This window comes from Mercenaria mercenaria, chromosome 5 (assembly GCF_021730395.1).
Source record: "Mercenaria mercenaria strain notata chromosome 5, MADL_Memer_1, whole genome shotgun sequence".
Lineage (NCBI taxonomy): Eukaryota > Metazoa > Mollusca > Bivalvia > Venerida > Veneridae > Mercenaria > Mercenaria mercenaria.
Window position 1 is genome coordinate 82,348,121 of NC_069365.1, and position 22,781 is coordinate 82,370,901.

Sequence of the window (22,781 nt, forward strand, 5' to 3'; positions counted from 1 at the left end):
AAGATTAAAATAGTATTTCCAGTAAATCGGAATTAAATAGCTTGAGCAACGTTTCAACACAAAACTTGCTGTCTGAAATAATGTCACAAAGTGTTTCATTTTGTTTTTGATCATTTTAAACTACGAAAATAAAATTAAAATGACTTAATTGTTGCAAGTTCTTTTAAATATATGCATGTGTTCCACAGCCCTTTACCTTGATTTATACTGTTACAGTATGTGTTTGGAACAAAGGGTTGATGTAAAGCTTTGTTTGAAAAGAAAATGCACAGCACTTACAAACGTTATATTTTGTGAGATTAAAAATTATTATTTAGTATGTCAAATAGTATTAAATTAAATTTGTGTAGGAACCTTATGAACAATCCTCGTATCTGTGTTTTTTTTAATCAATTCAAGTGTATCGGTTTATATGGATAATGGAAAACAACAACGGACGCGTTTAACGTAAAAATAATTTATTTTCAAAATCAAAAATAGCACCATTTCGATAATAAATATGCATAAATAACTACGGATTACAAAGCAATAGTTATATGTTTGAATTGAACAATCTAGCAAAGCTACAACAGAACAGATGAAACTGGTACATGAGTCAACACATACAAGGAAATCGAAAAAGGTTTGACAATAAAATATTTAACACATATGCTATGTTTTAGTGATCCGTGGTATATCTGAAGTATTTCGAAAACATAGAAATGTAAGATTAAAGCTAGTATCGAGAATGGTTTGCTTTTCATAGAATAGTTACGGAGAAAAAGGCTGTCCACTTTAACAAACGTTGTCGGTTATTGATATGTTTTAAAACAGTAATTATATTATCGTGCTAATAATAAATATCCGTATAATTTGATGTATATAAACGTATCTCTAGAACTGTGAAATTAACACAAATTTAAAATTAGGTTTCACATTGAAGCAAGACTTTACAATACACATATGTTACATTTGATAATTCTTTAATACTTGTATGTAACCAAGTCATCTTCGTATTGCATAAAATACCCAAGTTATACTTTTCTAATACTACATGTATTTTGTTCGTAAACGAAACATTTTACAAGGAATTCGTATAATATTAACACATAATGACAGCTATGGAGTTGAACAAAACAAAGCTTCCAAATATGAACTTGATTAGGTTATACTTTCATGCCATTAATTATCTGTTCATGTTAAAAAAATCACAAAATGCATGTGTATCTAGTAGAAGCTTTTGTTTATACGCATCGCTTGAAATGCTTAAATTGTCCCCGCACACTCCTGCAACATTCTCTTGTGAATGCAAGTATGGTTTGAACAATTTCATAAACCTTTTTTCTATTAGCAAATCAGTTACATATGACCCCTACGTGTCACATTAGCTTCTACATCACATCAAGCTCGTTACTGTCAACATTGAACCATCATATCTCGACAATTGAGCCCTGATACTTCTTATTTTGTTTCTGGTTAAAAAAATGCTGGTTGGTACGAACACAGTTGCTTCATTCATTTTTTCACCCTCAGTTTACTATTCACTGAAATATATAACAATACTAGACAGTTACCAGAATAGTTCAATAGTCCTGATATTTATTTATATATTTTTGTTGTTTTGCGTTTTACAGAAAGGGGCGTTAAATGCTATGCTAAGACATGTGTGGCAGACTAGTTTATCTTGCTTTATACATTTAATTTAAATAAATGATCTAGCCTGTATATCAATACAAATTTATTTCAAACCTCAAGTGAACGACTTATCAAAACAAGGACACTGATTCAATATAGAACAACAAAGAACTTTCGATAACAACGACATATAAATTGAAATGTAGTAGTCTGAAGAAATGTGTGAAACTCTTACGTTGATAATGCATATCTTGTTCCATTGAACATCCGCGTTTCTGCAATAGATAGATATTCAAAGTAAAAAAAAAAATTAAATAGACCTTTGCAAGAACACCTTCATGTATAGTTGAAAATTGTCATGATATAAAGGGAACATTTCATAGCGAAAATATGCCGTACTGTCCAAAGAGCTATAAAAATAAATAGATCGGCAACTTGAAAGGCATATAGAGCAAATCTCGCCAAAAAACGTGACAATTGAATGAGATCTCGTTCACCGGAAGTGACGCGTTCTCGATGCGCCATTTTGTCTGCGAAAGCAATTATTCATCGGTAAATTAATTATCATCGCATGACCACGCTTCTTTTGATGGTAAGAAACGTGTACTTTATTCTTAAGACTATTTCACATTAAACTAATGTTGTTTTAGAAGCTGACATGTATCTTAAATGTAGTTTTAAAGGTACAAATTGTAACTCCATGCTCGCCGATGTTTGTTTTTACTAAGATAACGCTGATTCACGCTCTGACACGAGATCACGCGAGATTACAGCCAGTTGCCATTCTGTATATTTTATACTTCTTTGTACAGTCCAAATAACAGAATTTTAAACTTGTTACACGAATTTCTTCAATGTAAAGTTGCATCCTTTCAGTTAATAAATGCCTTTTTGAATGCTTTATAAAGGACGGAGAGTCCGATACTGGTGTAACTAAATATTCCCGCTAAATAAACCAAAGGGGGGGTCCCAGTTAGGTGTCTGCGCAAAATGTTTTTTGATTTTATTTATACTTTGTGGTAATATACCTACATGTATTAAGTTTCATTAACAAGTGTTACTGTTACCAGTTTTGACCTACTTTTATATATATTCACATTTAAAGTGGGTGGGGTAATCTGACATGTGACCAGCCAGGAACACAATTTCTGTTATTTTTTTTAAAATGGTTCAAACCGTTTATCTGAAACTTTCATGATAAAATAACTATGCAATGGGCATTCACACAATATGTTGCATTTTAAATTGTACTGAATACTTTTTTCATCACAGAGCCACAAAGTGGTCTAATCAAATTTACTGATTTTCAATGGACGAACTTTACCAAAAAGCTAAAACATTTTTCATTAGTTGAGATATTAAGGTGTTATTTTCAGCAGATATTGTAAACTAAATAAACATTAAAATGACAGTATATCAGTGTACTCTGATTAATATTGGAAGAGTGGTACACTCTCAAACTGGGAAAAAGTGGGTGGGGTAAATAAATATTCGAAGCAACACTACAAAAATTGTGGAGTTGTTAAGCAATGGCCTCAGATTGTCTATTACTATCTTAATTTTATTAAATATAGCATTGACTGATAAATTTTAACAAAAAATTTCCCACTTTATACATGTGTGTCATGGAAAAAGCATGGACCTTGAACATGACATGTAGACAAACCAAATTAATCCTGAAAGCTCAAAGTATTTAACAAAAGGTTTTGCCTGAGGCAGTATATTTTGGGGGAAAGCTATTGTTCAAATTAACATTAAATTTTCTGCATTGATTTTTCCATGGTACACATGTATAAAGTCTTATTAAAGAGAAAAAAAGTTTTGTTACAATTTATCAACCAAGTCAGTTTTTTACTATTTCAGGGGCCGTAACTCTGGAAATAGGGGGCAGACCCAGATAAAAAATAGTAGGTGCGCAAGTTCATATCATGATAAACACTCATCAATTTATATCAAATACTTTCTGAGCTAGGCGTGTCACAAGGTGAAAATGTGCATTTTTGACTATTTCAGGGGCCATAACTCTAGGACTAGGGCGTGGACCCAGATTAAAAATAGGAGATGAGCAAATTCATATCATGATTAAGACTAAGGCAATGGTTCATGAATCTATATCAAGTACTTTTTGAGCTAGGCGTGTCACAAGCTGAAAATGTGTATTTTTTACTATTTCAGGGGCCATAACTCTAGAAATAGGGGGCGGAGCCAAACGAAAAATAGGAGGTGTGCAAGTTCATATCATTATAAAGACTCATGCAAAATTTCATCAATTTATATCAAATACTTTTTGGGCTAGGCGTGTCACAAGGTGAAAATGTGCATTTTTTACTATTTCAGGGGCAGTAACTCTAAAATTAAGGGGCGGAGTCAGACGAAAAATAGAAGGTGCGCAAGTTCATATCATGATAAAGACTCTTGCAAGGTTTCATCAATTTATATCAAATACTTTTTGAGCTAGGCGCGTCACGAACTTCGGACGGACGCACGGACGGACGCACGGACAAGAGCAAATCTATATGCCCCCACCACTCATGGGGGGCACAATTAAGACAGTAATAGACAATCTGAGGTCATTTCGTAACAACTGCACAATTTTTGTAGTGTTGCTTCGAATATTTATTTACCCCACCCACTTTTTCCCAGTTTGAGAGTGTACCACTCTTCCAATATTAATCAGAGTATACTGATATACTGTCATTTTAATGTTTATTTAGTTTACAATATCTGCTGAAAATAACACCTTAATATCTCAACTAATAAAAAATGTTTTAGCTTTTTGGTAAAGTTCGTCCATTGAAAATCAGTAAATTTGATTAGACCACTTTGTGGCTCTGTGATGAAAAAAGTATTCAGTACAATTTAAAATGCAACATATTGTGTGAATGTCCATTGCATAGTTATTTTATCATGAAAGTTTCAGGTAAAAGGTTAGAACCATTTTTAAAAAAATAACAGAAATTGTGTTCCTGGCTGGTCACATGTCAGATTACCCCACCCACTTTAAATGTGAATATCTATAAAAGTAAGTCAAAACTGGTAACAGTAACACTTGTTAATGAAACTTAATACATGTAGGTATATTACCACAAAGTATAAATAAAATCAAAAAACATTTTGCGCAGACACCTAACTGGGACCCCCCCCCCCCCCCCCCCCCCCCTTTATCAGTTTAAGCACCAAACGGTGTAAATGAACAAATAAGAAATAACCATCATATCCTGTGTCGTGCTTTTGAAATGCATGAGAGGCATGAATTTCATGCTTATGAAATACATAAAAATATTGTTTACTGAGCGCCTGAACATTCTGAATTTCATTTTCATTTAATTATAAATGTATGAGAAATTGAACGCAGTTTTGGTTCGTTGTGTACATTGTACCTCCATACATTTTGCATTTTAAAATTCTCGTTCTAAAACTGGTACACTCTCGACCTACAATGAATACACGAAAACAGAATCGTCTATCAAACCGAGATATATAACATAACATCTTTTCTAGACAAAAGTATTTCAGAAGGGTGGAGGAATTCTCGTTCCTGTGCGCTGATGAAATGATTGGAGTATCTTATTAGGTCACAGAAATATTTTACTAATACATGTGTCTTATAAAAAATTTCATCCTAGAAAAATATGGCCGTTTTTTTAAAATACGCCAGTACAAAAAAGGTTTCTGAGGTTTTCGTGGACTTGATTCAATTTAACTCTGTTAAGAGTTCAATTTAAACCGGTACTAAGGGCTTGATGGTATTGCACATCGTTTCACCTCTTAAACAGTCTCAATGAGACGTGTCTGCTGTTATTTCTATACTTCCAAAGGTACAAAACCGATGCATTTATCTACATTAAACCAGTACTATACTTTGAATCCTATAATTCCTTTGGCTATCACCTAGTACAGTAGCTGTGAAAGCAGTCTAGTAGTAACTACTTACGAAATTGATGTTTGTTCTGACCGTACGTCTGTTTAAAGGCATTAATGGACGTCTGTTGTCAGCCATGAATGACTGAGGGTGATGTATATCTCTCTGACGTAAATTGCGCAATACTTCCAGCTGCAATGTAAAACATAGATTAATTTAGTGGTTTATCATTTAACAATGCTTGTTTCTGCAAAGTTAAACTGAACAAAAATAATACGATGATTGTCTTTCTTTTGACAAGTGTTATAGTATTAAAGAACAAGAATGCCACGTTGATCATTGCATTGCATAACAACAATGCCTGTATTTAAACACACACACATACGCACACACACACCATTTTCCTTATGCTTTGGACAGTTTTAAAGTTCTAATAGTAGAAGTAAACTGTATTAAATAGTAGTTTACAATTTATCAAACAAAAGAGTTATCAATTAGTATCTTTTTAGAACATGTATAAAACCACATGCTGATTATTATGAGAAAAGTATATTAAACGCTTTCCTTCTCTCGAAATACTTATATCGTGCTCTAAAGGGAATTTGTTGAAAGTCCTATATTAATTAGTTTCCACAAAAGGTGAGTAAAACCCGTCGCTGTTCTGATAAACGATATGATTTATAATCTAGCTTCACTTCCTATGAAAAATATTTGTGTCAAGCATGTTGACCATAGCAACTGATCGTTATACATGTATTAAATACAACTGAGAAAAAAATGCACACTCTGCCTTAAACACGTAAATTTAATTTGCCTTGCGAAGAATCACTGTAAAGTTAATAAAATTGTGCTTCCGTTTCCTCGAAAGATAACTTTTTAATCATTTCTACAGTCTTAAAAGGTAGTATTGCAAAGCAATAAATCATTTCTTCTCGATACGATGCTTTCAAGCAAATTGCTTCCGTCTGCAAGTATGATATTAAATGAATTTATGAACAAGATCTTCGCACTGATTGTTCGTTTTTATTGCTTGACTCGTACGTCTGAGGAAATATGATCCGGTCTTACGCAAGGTTTATGTCAGTGAAGTATATATTAGCATCACAAACAGAATCCAACGTGATGTATAGACAGCAAAGGGTTACCAAATATTAATACTGCGTTAAAGAATGGCATAAAATTAGTGAGCATGAAGTTTTCCTGGAGTTTTGTTTGATATATAAGTGTATACTTCTTCTAATTTCTACGACGTTTGATATTGCGAAATGTCAGTTATGTAAGAGGAATTGCCCAACCTATTTCACAAACTCCTGTACACAGGACCCGATCATCTTCTCATTTGATACAAACTACACAGTTCGGTTTCTTTTTAGGGATATGGATCCTTTCTGTAAGTCTACTAATTTTCTCACATAGTATCTGCTTTTCTATGCGCTCATTTTAATTTTGATAAATCCATGTGTAACATTTGTATTTGTAACAAAAGTTAACCGATTATTTTATTTCGCAAGTATTGTATGTCAGTAAGTTCATAACCCAAAAAACATGTAAGAGAATTTCAACAAAAGTTTGCTATGAAACTTTAATCTGGACATGTCTGAAGATAGATTTGAAAATACAAAACAAAGGTATAGATATGTCATATATACTTTTATATGTATATGACAGGAATAGCATGTAAAGTTACTTACGCTTCCCGCTTTTATAAAAAAAAACGTTTGTAACAAGATTAAATATGAATATGACTACCGCCCTCATCGCCCGTCCTTCCCTGTTTATATTTCCGGTAGACTAAGGCACAGATTTTCTTTAGAAAATTCTAAATTTCCAACTGTCAAAATACATGTGCTTATAGTTGACTTAAATGGCTTGCCTTTGTTTTTATTTTTAAACTCATTTTAATTGTCTCAAAAAGAGGTTTACAAACCAAGGTATCAATAGTTACAATAAAAGGAGAGCGTCCAACATGAGTATATTTCTGTTGTACAAAATAAGTGTATGAAGACGTTATACGTGGCAAATATTTTGGTACTTTTTAGATGTTTGTAAAATTTTATTAAAACTGAATTTTTACAATTTTAATTATTTCTGAAAATTACAGAAACATTATTTTAGTCCTATTATTGGTATCCGTGAATAAAACAATGTCTAATACATTCCTTCATAAAGTTCTTTCTTATTATAGTAGTTTGTTAATTTAGTTGTGATTGTACCTGCCTTTAGAATTTCAAATACAGCATTTAATCAGACACTGGTATCAACATAGGCAGATCTACATTTAATGCTTGACTTTGTTATTTGTAAAATTCCATTTTCACTTAAGTGAACATTCAGAAAAAAAATCCAACAACATGTGAACCGGACAAACATGTACGGTCGTGGTGTTAATTATACGCAGACACCTGCGAAAGACAAACTAAGAATACTAACACTAATTAATTTTGCTCGGACCTATAGAAAAGATCATTACTTAATTTATGACTTGTGTAGAAACGAAATCATGCATATATTGCTATCTACATGCCAACGAAAGACTGAAAAATAGCATTGTACATTATATGGTTGAATGCCATACTTTAAACCTATTTTAGTATTTTTTTAAATCCATTTTTTTTCTGTCGTAAGACTCGAATAATAATTCAACTTTACAATATAAGGAACGACGGTCATGCCGTCTATCAACTATAACAGGAAAAAGTACACACCTGCTCGTGACTCACGCCTATGGGCCTATTAAGAATCATCCATGTGACTGTTTCATAGCAACCAGGCTGAGTAAATGAGCCTTCATATGTGATGTAATTCTCTCTGTTAGGTAGGAATGATAATAAACTGAAATGCTTTAACCTTGCTCTCTGGCCTGAAAAAACAATTTTAAATACAACGATAACATTTTCTGTTTGGATTTGTCATTTAAGATGAAAATGTTCCATTACTCAAAAGAAAACATTAACTTAATTGATATTGTATTGCATACTTTTCTTTTTATCAGCAGACTGCTAGGTTAGTGTGTGGTATAACCTAACCTAGGTAAGCCACGCTTTACTGACGAAAGTGCATTGAAATTGGCCACAAATGCGACGTATGCTGTTACATTTAGGCATAAAATGCATTGCGATTTTATTTTCTTAAAAACATCATAATTTTATTTATTACTATTTCATACTGAACAAACCAACAATGTATTTATTAAATGCATAGACAATGCTATCCTTAGAAAAAGTATCGCCAACAAAAGCCTCACACTATATTTGTGATAAATAGCTCTTTGAAGTTTTAATATACATGCCTTTTCTCCAGATCGGACATGGCAGTGAATAATATATAAGTATTTTACATAAGTATGTACATTTATTACTCATGCTACCGGTATGACCTTCCAGTGCTAAAATATTTGAAAGCATATAAAGTATTTTAAGAATATTTTCGTTTGTTCTTGCCGCCTTTGTGTCTCAGTATACGTTTGTTCTGCGTTTAGTTTCTCAACAGTACTTCTGTTATGTAACGGCATGTAGTAAACCTAACCAGTGTTCTATCAAAAAGTGTCAGAAATGCAGTATTAAATTGAAATTGCACATAAATTTTCGAGCTCTTTTGTAAAGCGTAATCAGTTTGGCAAGAAATAATGCATATTTATGTAAACAACGCGCAGGAGACTGTTCTTTATCGATACGGCAATCCAACATTTTCATTATATTAAACCCCCATCACCACAGAATATCTTTTTCCAAAGATATTTCTTTGTTCTCTATAAATTATAAATATGAGTTTGTTTTTTAAGTAAGCAGATATATTAGCTGGATTTCGGAATGACATATGGCGTGCGACACGAAAGAAAGCTGTTACATACAGCATATCTACTGTAAAGTAATGTACTTGTCCAGTCTTCATCAATTTTCTATTACTTGTCTGTGGATTATTTATTTGAGGTATTTTCAACATGATGCTCCTGGCCTACTTTTATGGCGTTTGTTAACCTTTTACCTGACAGCTACGGTCATATACCATAAAGTGTGACTGTCTTGAAAATTGTACCTATGTAAGTTATCTTTAAATATTGTTTAGGTATTTCTTTGTATTCCAGTGTTATTGTTTCAAAAGATTCTTGATGCGACGAATGTTTTATAATAATTTCATATGTAGAATTACAAACCTTTGTATAATACTAATTTACTCAGCTCTGATATAACGTCAAAGTTTTCATTTTTGTAATTTCCAACCTGAAACAAATACAATATAATATTGTATTGCAATAAACAAAACCTAAAATAAAGTAAATGCTTATGGTTAACAGTAAGGTAACGGATGAATATCTCTGATTTAGAGACACACGTGGTTTCATTCAACTCATAAATGCTATTCGGTTTCACATGTCACTGATTCTGAAACAAATATATATGTACATATATATGGCAATAAACAAAACCTAACGTAAAGTAAACGCTTATGGTTAAGTGACATAGCAACATTTAAGGTAAGGTAATGGATAGATATCTGTGATTTAAAGGCACGCGTGGTTTCTTTAAACCCATACATGCTTTTCGGTTTCAAAACAAAATGTACACATGTCACTGATTCTGTTTCGATTTTCATTTCTGGCCATTATTCTAAGTATTACCACGTATCATCATGCAGTAGATTAATATCATCCTTGCCTTCATTTTCTTCGATGTGATGAATATTGAACATAAAGCAAGTAATCAATTGAAAGTTAGCGTCATCAATCGAGAGTACTCGAATAAACATAATCACATATTCAACAGAAAATATTTTTGAAATTTTTATTTGAACTGGAAACATATCTAACCATATGTTCATGTGTATTTAAAACTTGATTGACGTAGCCGCATGTTCTACTTCATTTGATCCTGTGGCAAATAATATCCAAACAATTACAAAGAGGATACCCTTATAAACAAAACCAAAGAGGAATACTGACATGTTTTGAAGCATTCACAACAAAAGGCTGAACACTACTGTATTTCCCCTCTTTTTCAAAGTAGGTCTGTTAATCAGTTTGTAGCTTTGTATGTATGTTAAGATTTAGTCGAACTGAAGTTAGAAACCAATAATTATAGTTTATAATTTCATAACTATCAGTTTTAACCGGCAAACTACAGTATATTTGCTATGCAGCCATGTTTCTATTGGCTTATTCAATAAATATGGTGCTTGTTTTGTTTTGGCGTGTAGAAATAAACTTACTTTTACTTATATTGCTTTAAGATGTTTACACTTTTACCTGTAAAAACGCCGCTATTATTGCAACTCCCCGTGGTGCCTTTTGGGCATGCGATAAATTGTTATATACATCTGCATTATATGCTATTATATGAACCTGAAGAAAAGAAAACAAACAAAAACATATCACTTTATAGCTGGTCCGACAAAAAGATGTACTTTGCCAAAAAATGATGTGTTGCCACTTTATATTTTAGGACATGTAATATGGTAAATTACTGATTTACTGCATCTTTTCTAGTGAATCATCAAATTGTAGGGTGTAATATATGCGAACATTTCACAGTTTAAAAATATTTTTTCGCAGCGGACGTTATGAGTGTGATGATTTGAAGGGATGTTCTTTCAACAGCCAAAGCAGATTCTTCCTAAAACATTTGTAAATTCTGCCAAAGGAATGCGTACCATGACACTATAACGTATACTTCTATCTCTTTTGCAGTAAAATAAGTAGACTTAAGCAAACGTATAGGGTTGCACATACCTCACCGTCAAATGATTCGCCATTAACAGAATGCTCCGATCCTACACCGTCCCAACTGCCGAAATGGATTTTGATCTGAGAAACTGTATATTTGTATGATAATGGTCCAAGTGTAAGATTTACGGGTGCATATATACTTGTTTCGTTCGCTTCGAACGTGAGATCGACGCCATTGTTAATCAGTGTACCGGTCATCTGTGAAATAGACTTAGTTGTGTCATTCAGTAATAGAACAAACGCATAAAAACAAGAAGAATTGTAAAGAAGAAAAAAGCTGAAAAAGAACCGCCTCACATCAATATAAATATAAGAATATACGATTCGCGATTTTCTGGGAAACCCTCGTAAAGGTGCATCTTGTGATTGTATCTAAGTGTTTGATTATTTATTAAATCCTCAAGGCATTTGCGTTGTTTATGATCAGATTTACCACGGTAAAAAGTTCAAATGCGCAGGTATCTAACCACGAGGGCATTAGATTGCAACACCTGCACGTTCAACCGTGGATAATCAGACGATAAACCACAAGTTGCACCTTCCATTACCTCTCAAGAACTAACTCCGTCAAACTAAGTCTGCTAATATCTTGCTTGGTTGCATTCTATGCTTCATATATAAATTTTCAACACTTTTATGTATTTCATGAACAATGCTGACTTACCAAATCTCCTTCAATCTCAATGTGTTTCAAAGTTGGATCAAACAGCAGTATTTGTGGTTCTATATCGATAGGAGATTGATTCTTGCCCTTGCTACACATAAACCATTCCCCGTTCATAGATCCCCACATAGTCGGCCCAGAGATACCGTCATAGTTCCACCATATTGACCATAATGAAGAGCTTTGTACTGAAAGAAATAGAAAGAAATACATTCATTACTATTCAAATTGTTTGAAACGACAGTAATGCAACTCCTGATAATTAATTTCGAGCAAATCTGCTGTGTAAACTGACAGTTTTAATATATCGACTAGTTGGGATTGATTTAAATATGGGTTTTCTAAAAGAAAGAGAATGTGCTTATCTGTGTATAAAGCCATGTGTATAAACATATACAGTGGAACCTCCTTAATCCGAACCCTCTGATCCGGAAACTCTCTAAACCGAAAAAAAATTTGGTACCTCATATTTGTATTCATTCTCTAATGTAAAAGTACCCTTGTAATCCGAAACCTCTTTTGAGATTTTTATATCAAATTACTTTAAATGTACCCCTCTAACCCAAACCTTTGTCATGATTATCAATGATTCTGATTTTAATCTTGCTTATTTTTGACAGTTTGTTTTAATCATTGTTCTTTAAGGTGTCAGCAAACAAAAGGCTCCATAACACTGGTAAAATAGTCTCTTTTTGGCTAGCTTCTGCGAATGTAGAAATGGTGAAATCAATATAATTTATAATTGATATTGAGTAATTAAATTAACATGAAAATTGACATCACACTAAATAGATCTATATGGTGCTTATACATTAATTATGTTTATTAATTCTGTCACGAGTAGATGGATATATACATCATGTATAATAAACAGCATAAATTTTCGGTCTAGAATAGAAACCTTTCTAATCCGAAAACCCCTCTAATCCGACCTTTCTCTGGTCCGAACAAGTTCGGATTAGAGAGGTTCCATTGTATTTGTATCTTATTTAAAATCCTATAAAGGTAATGTTTTAACTTGAGAGATCGTGGCGACTGTTTGGCTCTAACTGTTATAACTTTTAAGCTACACACCTTTCTCCGTAAGCAATTAAATCATTCAGTCGTTTTGGCAAATGGCATCATTCTTTTAATGTCTTAGGACTTCAACAATATAAGTCATAACTTAGTTATTCGGTAAAGTTAACGGTGATGGCTTACATGTACAAAAGGTATTTGTCATCAAATACATTCATTTGTTAGTCTGGCAGTATTGTTAAAGATCATTAAACATCTTTAAAACACTGTGTAGGGATACAAGAGTCCGAAATACCACTTCAGTCATGTTGTCAAGTTGTTTCAAAACATTTCAAAAACGTAACAGAAGTATGAAACAACTTGCAGGTAATATTACAGTGATCATTTGAGCGTATATTTTTTTTTAACTCAAACATCAACTTGTACTAATGCTGGCATAAATTTTGTCCATCTTCAAAATGATATATTCTGTCTAGTTTCAGTCCATCCATTTTCAATTAAGCTGCTCTGTTCACAGGAAAGGAATGGATCGATTACATAATGTTAGATGTTTTTGTTAATGGAGTCGCCGTCTTTTGTTCCTTGCTAGAAGACTTATTCAAAGAAGTTGCTAAACTAGGTAAAGGGGACATCTATCGGATACTTGATAATGTTATGACAAACCTAGACTTTTAGAAAATGTTTATTGGCATTAGTCAGGCAACATTCTTGTTGAATTGCGTTTTGGGAATAGAATTTCAAGAATAAATGTTCAGTATGATGTGGCTATTGTCTTCATAAAACGATTCGTTGTTTTAGCCCAGGCATAGAGAAAACAGAGGATAGGCTTGTCTATTCCAAATGTGCATTTCTTAATAAAACATAAGGTAAACAGATTAGAATATGTCCAAGCTGAGTGACACAATTTAAATCTTTATTAGAATGGTAATGTAATTACTCCCTTTTAATAAAGAATTTAGTTTTGTTTAATCATTTTTGTTAATTTAAATCTAAGGAACCGGTACAGATAGTGTTTTGAAACGTATGGAATGAACACTACACTTTATCATGTTTGTCTTATAATTTGGAGGAAACATAAAGTTTAAAAAACTGGCTTATGAAATATGTAACATTCTGCGTAACGGTTGCCCCTTTTCAGTCAAAAATGCAAATAAAATTTCAGATTTAAAAATGCTGTTTTGAATTTGCAAGCCGCTATATAGCTATCCGTTGCATACTGGCATAGCATTTTTTTAGACAATGGACATATAAATTTAAATGCAGTTTAAGAAGGACAAATAATAATGCTAAACCGTTGGTTTCTTCTTTATTTCCAATGTAGATTCACATGACAAGCTGTGATGGCAAAGACTTTACTGCGACTAAGCGTTGCTATTAATTTTGGTCCTTTTGGATCATGCTATCTGTTATATTATTAATAATAGACAGTGCTATGGATCTGAGACATGTTGCACTTAATATGACCTCTCATGAACAGACTCAGTTAAACAGAGATTATTCCTCTCGGAGATGCATTTTTGCTTCGAATGATTTTATTATACCCCTATTATGACTATCAAAAAAACTCTTGTGATCCAAACAATATTTGCTTCTACGAGTTTACGTCAATATGTTTTACGCTGATTTAATTAAATAATTTTAGCTGTGAAGGGTTTCTTAATTATTGTTTATAAAATACGGTAAAGCATATATTTCCAGCAGAGAAAACCTCTTGTATTTGTTCTACCTTTAGTATACTTGTAATGCAAATTAATGAAATGTGAAGTGTACAGTCTTAAAAAAAATAGTTTACACGAGTAAAGGTAATGGTTAACAGGTCCAAAAGTTCGATAGAAAACAAACACATTTAGAAAACGCAGCCACCAAAACTTCTACCCACAATATAGGTATGTGTAAATATATACACGTCCACATGAGCACATGTACACATTAACACTAACGCCTTACAGGTACCTTGATGAAAACCGTACATAGATTAGTTTCATTTGACACCGACGAATTCTTAAAAGGAGGCAATGTATACAGATTTAGAATGTGTAATTAACTGTACCCTAAATCATATTTATTTTTTTTTCTCATCTGCAGCAGATGAGTAAGAGCGCCGCTACGAATAAAAGTCCAGGAATATGGTAAGATAAATTTGATATCAAATACACACTTCTTGTTTCGGTAGACTGATTTAGTTATGTTCGGGACTTTCAGCATAACACCACTCACAGTATTGAAAACGCATTCAATAAAACATATTTAGGTCAGCATAATGAAAGTTATTAAGGCAGAGGAAAATAACTTATTGTATTTTACTGCTGAAAATTTGTGTGCTTATATGCTTCAATTATTTTCTTATCGGGTTATTGCCTGCAATAAAACGCTCTTTGTGTTATCTTGAATTATATTGAAGCAGACAATATCAACTAAATAACTTCAGGGTTCTTCTTCATATCTTAGAGTACATATTGATTCTCCAATTACTGTCAGGTGGGTGTCTGTTGTTGCAGACCGAGATTACACCAAAGAAATCATAAGAAACAGATGAAGAATAAAGAGATAAAGGTATTAACTTAGGATGTATCACAAGAATACAATTATGTAATTATGGAAGACAATATCGGTTTCATATTAACCATTCTAGTCAATGTCATTATTTTTACCATCTGCTAAAGTCGATTACTGCAAATTCATATGGCTCGGGATAAAAATACCGATTGTAGATCAGAAATGCACTGCGAATTCTACGATATTCATACAGGGACATCATATTTTCTGAATTACGCATCTGGAATGTGACTGTATTTAACTGTAATGATGTCTGCATTTTGCTTATAGAATAGTGATATATATTTATCATGTAAACATTTTTTTCAAGAATCTTTTTATTTCTTGTAAATTATTGTCATATTATTATAAATATACAATGTATATAGTTAATGATCACAGTGAAGATTGGTTTATGAGCACATGTACTTTCTCCGTACATGAAGGCTTTCATGTTATTAGAAGTGTAATAATTAGAATTATTTATGTTATTATTGTTATTATTACAATTCTTCTTTTTTTTTCTTCTTCTCTTATTAGTATTATCATTATAATTATATCACTGTCTTCAGCACATCAATGACATATTTCTGCAACAATGAATATTTTAAGAACAAAACTGCATTGCTGTTAAAGTTTATCGTTTTGTTATCGAATGGTATCTACCGTACTGTTCATATCACAGCTTTGATGGTTGATGAAGACCCCAGGTGCCCCTCCTTGCATTATTTCATCACGAGCAGGCACCACCTAGGTAGAACCACCGACCTTCCGTAAGCCAGCTGGATGGCTTCCTCACAAGAAGAATTCAACGCGAGTGAGGCTCGAACCCACTCCGATGAGGGGCAAGTGATTTGAAGTCAGCGACCTTAAACACTCGGCTACGGAGGCCCCCGCCTGATTGATGGATTCGGCACAAGATGTGAACATGTTTCATGCTAAATTTAATAAACAAAGGGAATTGCGTGTAACTCCATTCAATGCCGAAACAAAGAACTATTTATTTTGCAGTAATGATTTATTATGTATTACATGTCAAATTCACTCCACTCGGACAGGTATTATGACCTTTACGTCAAATGCTCAAATCTGTGGTTTCTAGGCACAATTTTACATCTTCAAACCTCTTTTGTTTTAGCGATTTACAATTTTCATGCTTTGATAAGGTGTTAAGATTCCAAAAGCTACTCGTAATATGTTTTCCGTCATTGGCGGGTACCTTACTAATAGAATCGTTCATTCAAAATCTGTCAGCTGGCTTTGTTGAATGATATAATTCAACACACCACAAGAGGATCAAACAAACGCATGGCGACGCGGGTCAAATAATCCAGCAGCCTCAACCGCTTGGCCACTGAGGCCTTGAATTCAGCGGAGACGCTATCCATATCGTGGTACCGCTGTTTCAACAACGTATTTTATGCTTTACGTCCTTGCAATTCGGTTTGTATTCAGATCTTCATTTTTTAGCAAAACATTTAAGAACATACAATATCTGTTAAACACTCTTAAACTGCATCATCAATAAGATGTTTTTTTCCATTTTTATCATCCGTATTTGTTGTTTATTTTCTTCAGACTACCAGAGCTATTTCGAAAGCAATGTTTACACAGTTCCACGGCACTTGTGACATACATACAAAATTCATTATTGCTTCTTAATCAAAGAAGGTGTAGAAACTTTAATTAGTTTTCTTTATATTACCTATGCTCTTGTCTTGCATTGTCTCGACTGTAGCAATCTAAACAAATTTACGGGAAGCACTAAACTGCAAATATTGCTCTTAGATTGTGCCCTCTGTTTAGTGCACAAGGTAGAAATCTATTTCGTACATGAAACCACTGATTGCAAACAGATTCTTTTTTGGAATAGTTAACCTCAGTTATGAAGACAATGAAAACTTCTTTCACCATGTACATTGTGCATTGCTTTACTTAAAGAACAAGACGATTCCAAAATATGTAATTTAATAAGTTCGAAGATTATAATTATAAGATGGAAAGGAAACTGACTAGCAATATACTTATTTATTATATACCTATATAAATTCTATAAATAAATCGGCTTGTATTTCACAATTAAGCAGAAAAACAGGCAGAAAAAAATCCGTATTGTACCTGTCAAATTCCGTATTGTACCTTCCGTATTGTATGCTGCCGGACTACTTTCATTAAATATGCATGACCTGACACAGTTTTATAAATGTCGCACATAAAAACTTCACTTAGTTCCATTTTATTATCGATAAACATTGAAGATTTTGTTCAATAACAAAACAACAAACTAAAAAGGTAAAAGTATATGATAAAAGGGTCATTATAACACTAGCTAGATCTGCGATTTTGTATTCGGCTCACGTGAATTTTGCTGGTGCGCCTCGTGAGATCCGATCTGGCAAAAATCCACTCGAGCCGAATACAGCACCCCAGATCCAGCTACTGTTATAATAACCCTATTATGTTTTCAACAGTAATACATTACTGAGTTATAATTTTTTCCTGATATTAAATCGAATATTTTTCCATGACATTGGTTGTATGTTTGATTCTCTGATAATTCACATCCTACTAACATATTTAATTGGTATTGGGTTTGATAGCATTAATTGTGATTAAAAATGCAACTACCTATTTAGAATTAAGCATTTTAGCTAATAATGCATGTTAATAATGCATGTAATGTAAGATTTTTTGTGTATAAACATGTGTTATGTGTGCGCCTGTGTGTGTGTGTCCGGGTTTAACGTCTTTTTCAACAATTTTTCAGTCATATAAACGACGGTGTCTACTTGTAGCAGTGAGCACAATGCCCAACTTTATAGTGCTGCCTCACTGGAATATCACGCCGTAGACACGTGGCATGATACCCCACCCTTTCATATTATACTGACACCGGGCTGACCAGTCCTAGTACTATCCTCTAAATGCTGAGTGCCAAGCGAGGAAGCTACTAGTACCATTTTTACGTCTTTGGTAACATGTGTAATGAGACATAATAAATTGTGATTAACATTAAGTACAAATTCATAAATTACCAAAGCAGGTCGTCCAAACCTTAATTCAAATGGTACAAAGGATACAAAGATTTTCAACCATTACTTAAGACAGTGAGTGTCGAAGCAAAACCAAAAGCCCAGTGACATGATGTCAACGTCAATCCGTGACTCTTCAAATACATTATTTACGTACACACCGTTTTTGTTGTCTAACATTCGTGTTGTTACAGGGCATTCTTGGGCACTATCTATCTAATTTAATGAAAGGAAATGACATATAAATCAATACCTCATATACTTACATACTTAATTTACGACGTTGTTAAAATATTAACATTTATCTGTTTCTTTTCATTATAACACGCAGGTACGTTCTAGCAGTGTTCGTAACAAAAACGAATCTTAAATAAAAAACATATTTTGAAACACTTATAGTGCATTATCGACACTTGTAATTAAACTAAGAAAAACAAAAATGTATATATTACTAATACATGGCTGCTGTTCCGAAGTCCACAAATACAGAAAATATCTTCTTTAGCTGCAATACGGCTGTGTCTTCAGTGTGCTATATTTCCGCAAAATTTCCTCTTTTCGTCATGCAACTTATTGTTAGATATTTTCGATTTTGCTTCAGGTATACATTTATTTTACGATGTACAACTTTTCCGTCTTTTGTTTTACAGAACTTGTTTTACAATGAACTGAATAGGTGTTGATCCCATGACATTAAGATAAGCAAGACTAACGATGACAGCAAATTACAAGACATAATGTAGGCAAAACACTAGCGGTCTCGATCAAAGTGTTAAATTAAACAGTTTTCCTTCAGAACAAATATTGAAGTGCATGCTGGATTTGATTACAGTTACAGCAGGTTTTAGATTTCTAATACCGCAACAGTAGCAAAGTTATTTTAGAAACAACGAGTGCAATGTACGCTAATCAAATAATAAGGATTAAAATTTGAAACAGTGTCTGCTTTTCCTCACTCCAGGAATCAAGCGTTTCTGGGAATTACACAAGAAAGTATTAAAATGTAAAAGGTCCCAGTGTGCCTAATTGTTTACTTTAATAGTATAAATCAGGAATATAAGATAAGCATGATAAGCGATAACAATATAGTTAAACTTAATAGCGTTACACAGATACAAAATATCCTATGTAAACCAACATGTCCGATACAAATTAAATTAATCATATTTATATTCAACATCCAGACCGTGCTGAAATTCTTCCTTAATAATGTAAAACCACTTGACAGATGATATTCTTTTTGCTGGTTGTATGTGACTATCCAGCTCGTGGTTAATTGTTTGAGCAGTAACGAGGCTCTGCTTATTTCGACCGGTACTTTCAGTGATTATGCGATCATTAGCCTTATACTTTCGAAAAATGGATCCTTATTTGTCCAAGCGTTTAAGTTCGCTGGCTTTGAATCACTTGTCGCTCACTGGCGAGGGCTTCAAACCATGCTTTGAGTATTGCATATTTTTGTGAGGCGACTAGAAGAATGGTAAAATTCGTCTATGTTCCCATGTTTCTGCATTCCTTGAACGATAAATATATCTCCCGTCTGTTTCAATCTGTTTTCAATTTGGCATGAACTAATGTATTTTTATTTCCAGCCTGTGCGTAAGAACGTAGTAGGTGCGTGTGTGCGTGCATATGATCTTTCTTTTGTCATAGCATTATTATGTTTCAATGATGTTTCTCATACGTACGTACCTTTGCTATTATTTCCATGTGTACCATGTGTTATATAATTACGAAAGTAAAAGTAAAGTCTACAGTATTTAGATCGCCACCTATGGACTGGAATGATATACAGTATGATGAATATACGTTTGCACGGCCCTTGTGTTGATTCCCTTTTAAACTTTTGAGAAATTAAATATACACAATGCTTTCAAATAAAAGAGCTGTCACATGTGACAACAAAAGAAATCAAGCTTCTAAATATGTAAAGAATTAAAACACTAATACAGCCAATATATTTGAAAGCAAGAACCTGACAGCTCCAATTTTATGCCAGACTTTAAACAAATTACACAAATATAGAAAAGCAAAGAAACATCAGGTCTAAAATGTAAAAAAAAAGAACTTTATCACCTTATGACATGATCTACAATGAAATAAAGCTAGACCAATGTCACTGAAATGTAAAGCCATTTGAAACGGATAATTTGATAATAAAACTTTCAAAGGTAATTATGATTCATGTTATATCACAGCTTTATGGCATGTAATAGTAAATGAAAACTTTTAGAACGACTACATCTTATTATTGGTTTGTATTTGCTTCTTGTTGAACTGAAAAGATATATATCTGAAAACTCCTGTTAAAGATTTGGTGAAAAAGAATTTTTAATAGAACTCACATATAACAATTATTACAATACAATACCCATGAAAACAACAGACAATTCGTAGCCAATAGTCACCGTAAGTTTGTACCTGGTTTCCATTTGCCATTAAGTGGACATTTAATTCGGTCATGACTGCATAATTATTTAAAACACAAGCCAATAAAAGTCTTCGTGTCACGATGAATTATTAACTGATATTATCCCTGTTGTGAAATCGTAAGGAAGTTCATCTTGTTGTACGACATGGGATACCGTTTAGACTTACTGTGAATCAATACTATGCACAGACAATGCTATTTGGTATATGTGAGGTTTAAATTTAATGGTAATTATAACAAATGCGCACCCTAAGTTCAACTGAACGCGTACTTTCAGTTCTCTCTTTCAGTCTTGATTTATGCAATGTATGCTCTTTTTATGACTTAGTATTTATTGTTACATGAATGCATGACCCTATATCTTGACCACTACACAGGGAGTGTCAGGAAAAGTACATCAACATTTACATGCAGCTTTAAGACAATTAAAAAACCAAGTTGTACATTTTTTTAACTTTAATTGACGCGGAGTTTTTCTTATTGTTAACAATAAATAGCTTATTATAATAAGAAATTGAATTGGAGAGTAAATTAAAATGCAAAAGTATATGCAGAATTTGTTGGTAATATTTCTGAAGAACCATATGTTCTTTCTTAAACGTTAAGAAAAGCTATCTGTTGCATTAGTCAGGTAGTAAAGAAACTTTACTTCATGCTTTCTATTTATAATCTCAATCGAAGCAACCGTGTTTATTCTTCCTGTCGAACGGTAAGTAAGGACCTACTAATTTCATATTGATTAATAATGTATCATATCAATGGCACTTTGTTGTATTTACGATGTTTACTGTTGTATCTTAAGCTTAAGGCATGTTAGAGTGATCAAATTATAAAAAAAATGCAAAAGTTAATTTACTTCAACAAGACCCGTGTACGTATATTTCATTCTGTGATTAACATCGCGTGACACATAGCCTTAGCAACGAACAGGCAATATAAGAACTCCAAACTAACGTCATTCCACAATTACTGTATAGTATTGAAGCCTACCAATCAAATTGTCTACTTACTCTAAAAATATGTAATCAGTGGCTAGCAGATATAGATTTAGACATAAATGGGGAATTGTCATGACGAAAATACTATCTAAGAGAACAGAAATGCAGCTTATTATAATATACATTAATACAAGGTGGACAGACTTAATTAGATAAAAACAACGAATCACGTATGGTGTATGAAAGCTGTATCAATATCTTAGACTTTTGGAGTGATGAACTTGGTTTCTATAAGAGTACCTTTATCAGAACTGTTGTATTCGGCTAAATGGATTTTGTCAGGCCTGGATCCCACGAGGCTCTAACCAACGAGGTTAATACACACTGAGCTGGAAAAAATCACGATATCTGAATCCAGTATTTCAGATCAAGGTACGGTTTTAATGACCTTTGCTATATGCATATAACTCTGTCAAGTGTAATATCAGCCAAACTTGACTCTTGTTTTATAAGACTTCATTAAACTCGGTTGTTATTAGTGAACTTTGTGAGAAAAGAAATGTCGACATACCAACATTACATAATTTCCATGTCATATCTGACATTATCATTAACGCAAGTATTCTTATCATTGTATAAATTTCCATATACGATGGTATTCGAAGGTAATCTATATTTCAGACAGAAAACTCGAAGTAAATATAAATACAGTTATTAACCTCTCTTATGTCCGCATCAGATATTCAGTTAATTAGTCTGCATGTGCAGTCTACATTTTTTTCCTGCATTTTTTTGTGCGATTTTGTTAATTAGTAAAATAACATTACCTAGATTGTGTTTATCATTTATGCAATAATAATGCGTTCTCGTAATATTGCCTATATCAATGTCAAACATATTTTCTAAACAAGTAATACATTATTACCTATAGAATGTAAATTAGTAGCTGATACAAAGCAACAAAAA

The 22,781-nt window shown here is 32.9% G+C and overlaps 1 protein-coding gene across 2 annotated transcripts in view; it reads right to left on the reverse strand.

Moving 5' to 3' along the window:
* Positions 1-471: 471 nt before the first annotated feature.
* LOC123558576 (carbonic anhydrase-related protein 10-like) overlaps positions 472-22,781 on the reverse strand; it is a 125,320-nt gene continuing 103,010 nt past the window's right edge. For both annotated transcript variants that reach the window (XM_053544137.1, XM_053544139.1), the window contains 8 exons: positions 11,863-12,050; positions 11,202-11,396; positions 10,719-10,814; positions 9,630-9,696; positions 8,182-8,336; positions 5,549-5,668; positions 1,850-1,889; positions 472-1,523 (listed from right to left, as the gene is read on the reverse strand). In XM_053544137.1, the coding sequence (XP_053400112.1) occupies positions 1,495-1,523; positions 1,850-1,889; positions 5,549-5,668; positions 8,182-8,336; positions 9,630-9,696; positions 10,719-10,814; positions 11,202-11,396; positions 11,863-12,050 (890 nt within the window). In that variant the 3' untranslated portion in view covers positions 472-1,494. The remainder of the gene's footprint in view (positions 1,524-1,849; positions 1,890-5,548; positions 5,669-8,181; positions 8,337-9,629; positions 9,697-10,718; positions 10,815-11,201; positions 11,397-11,862; positions 12,051-22,781) is intronic.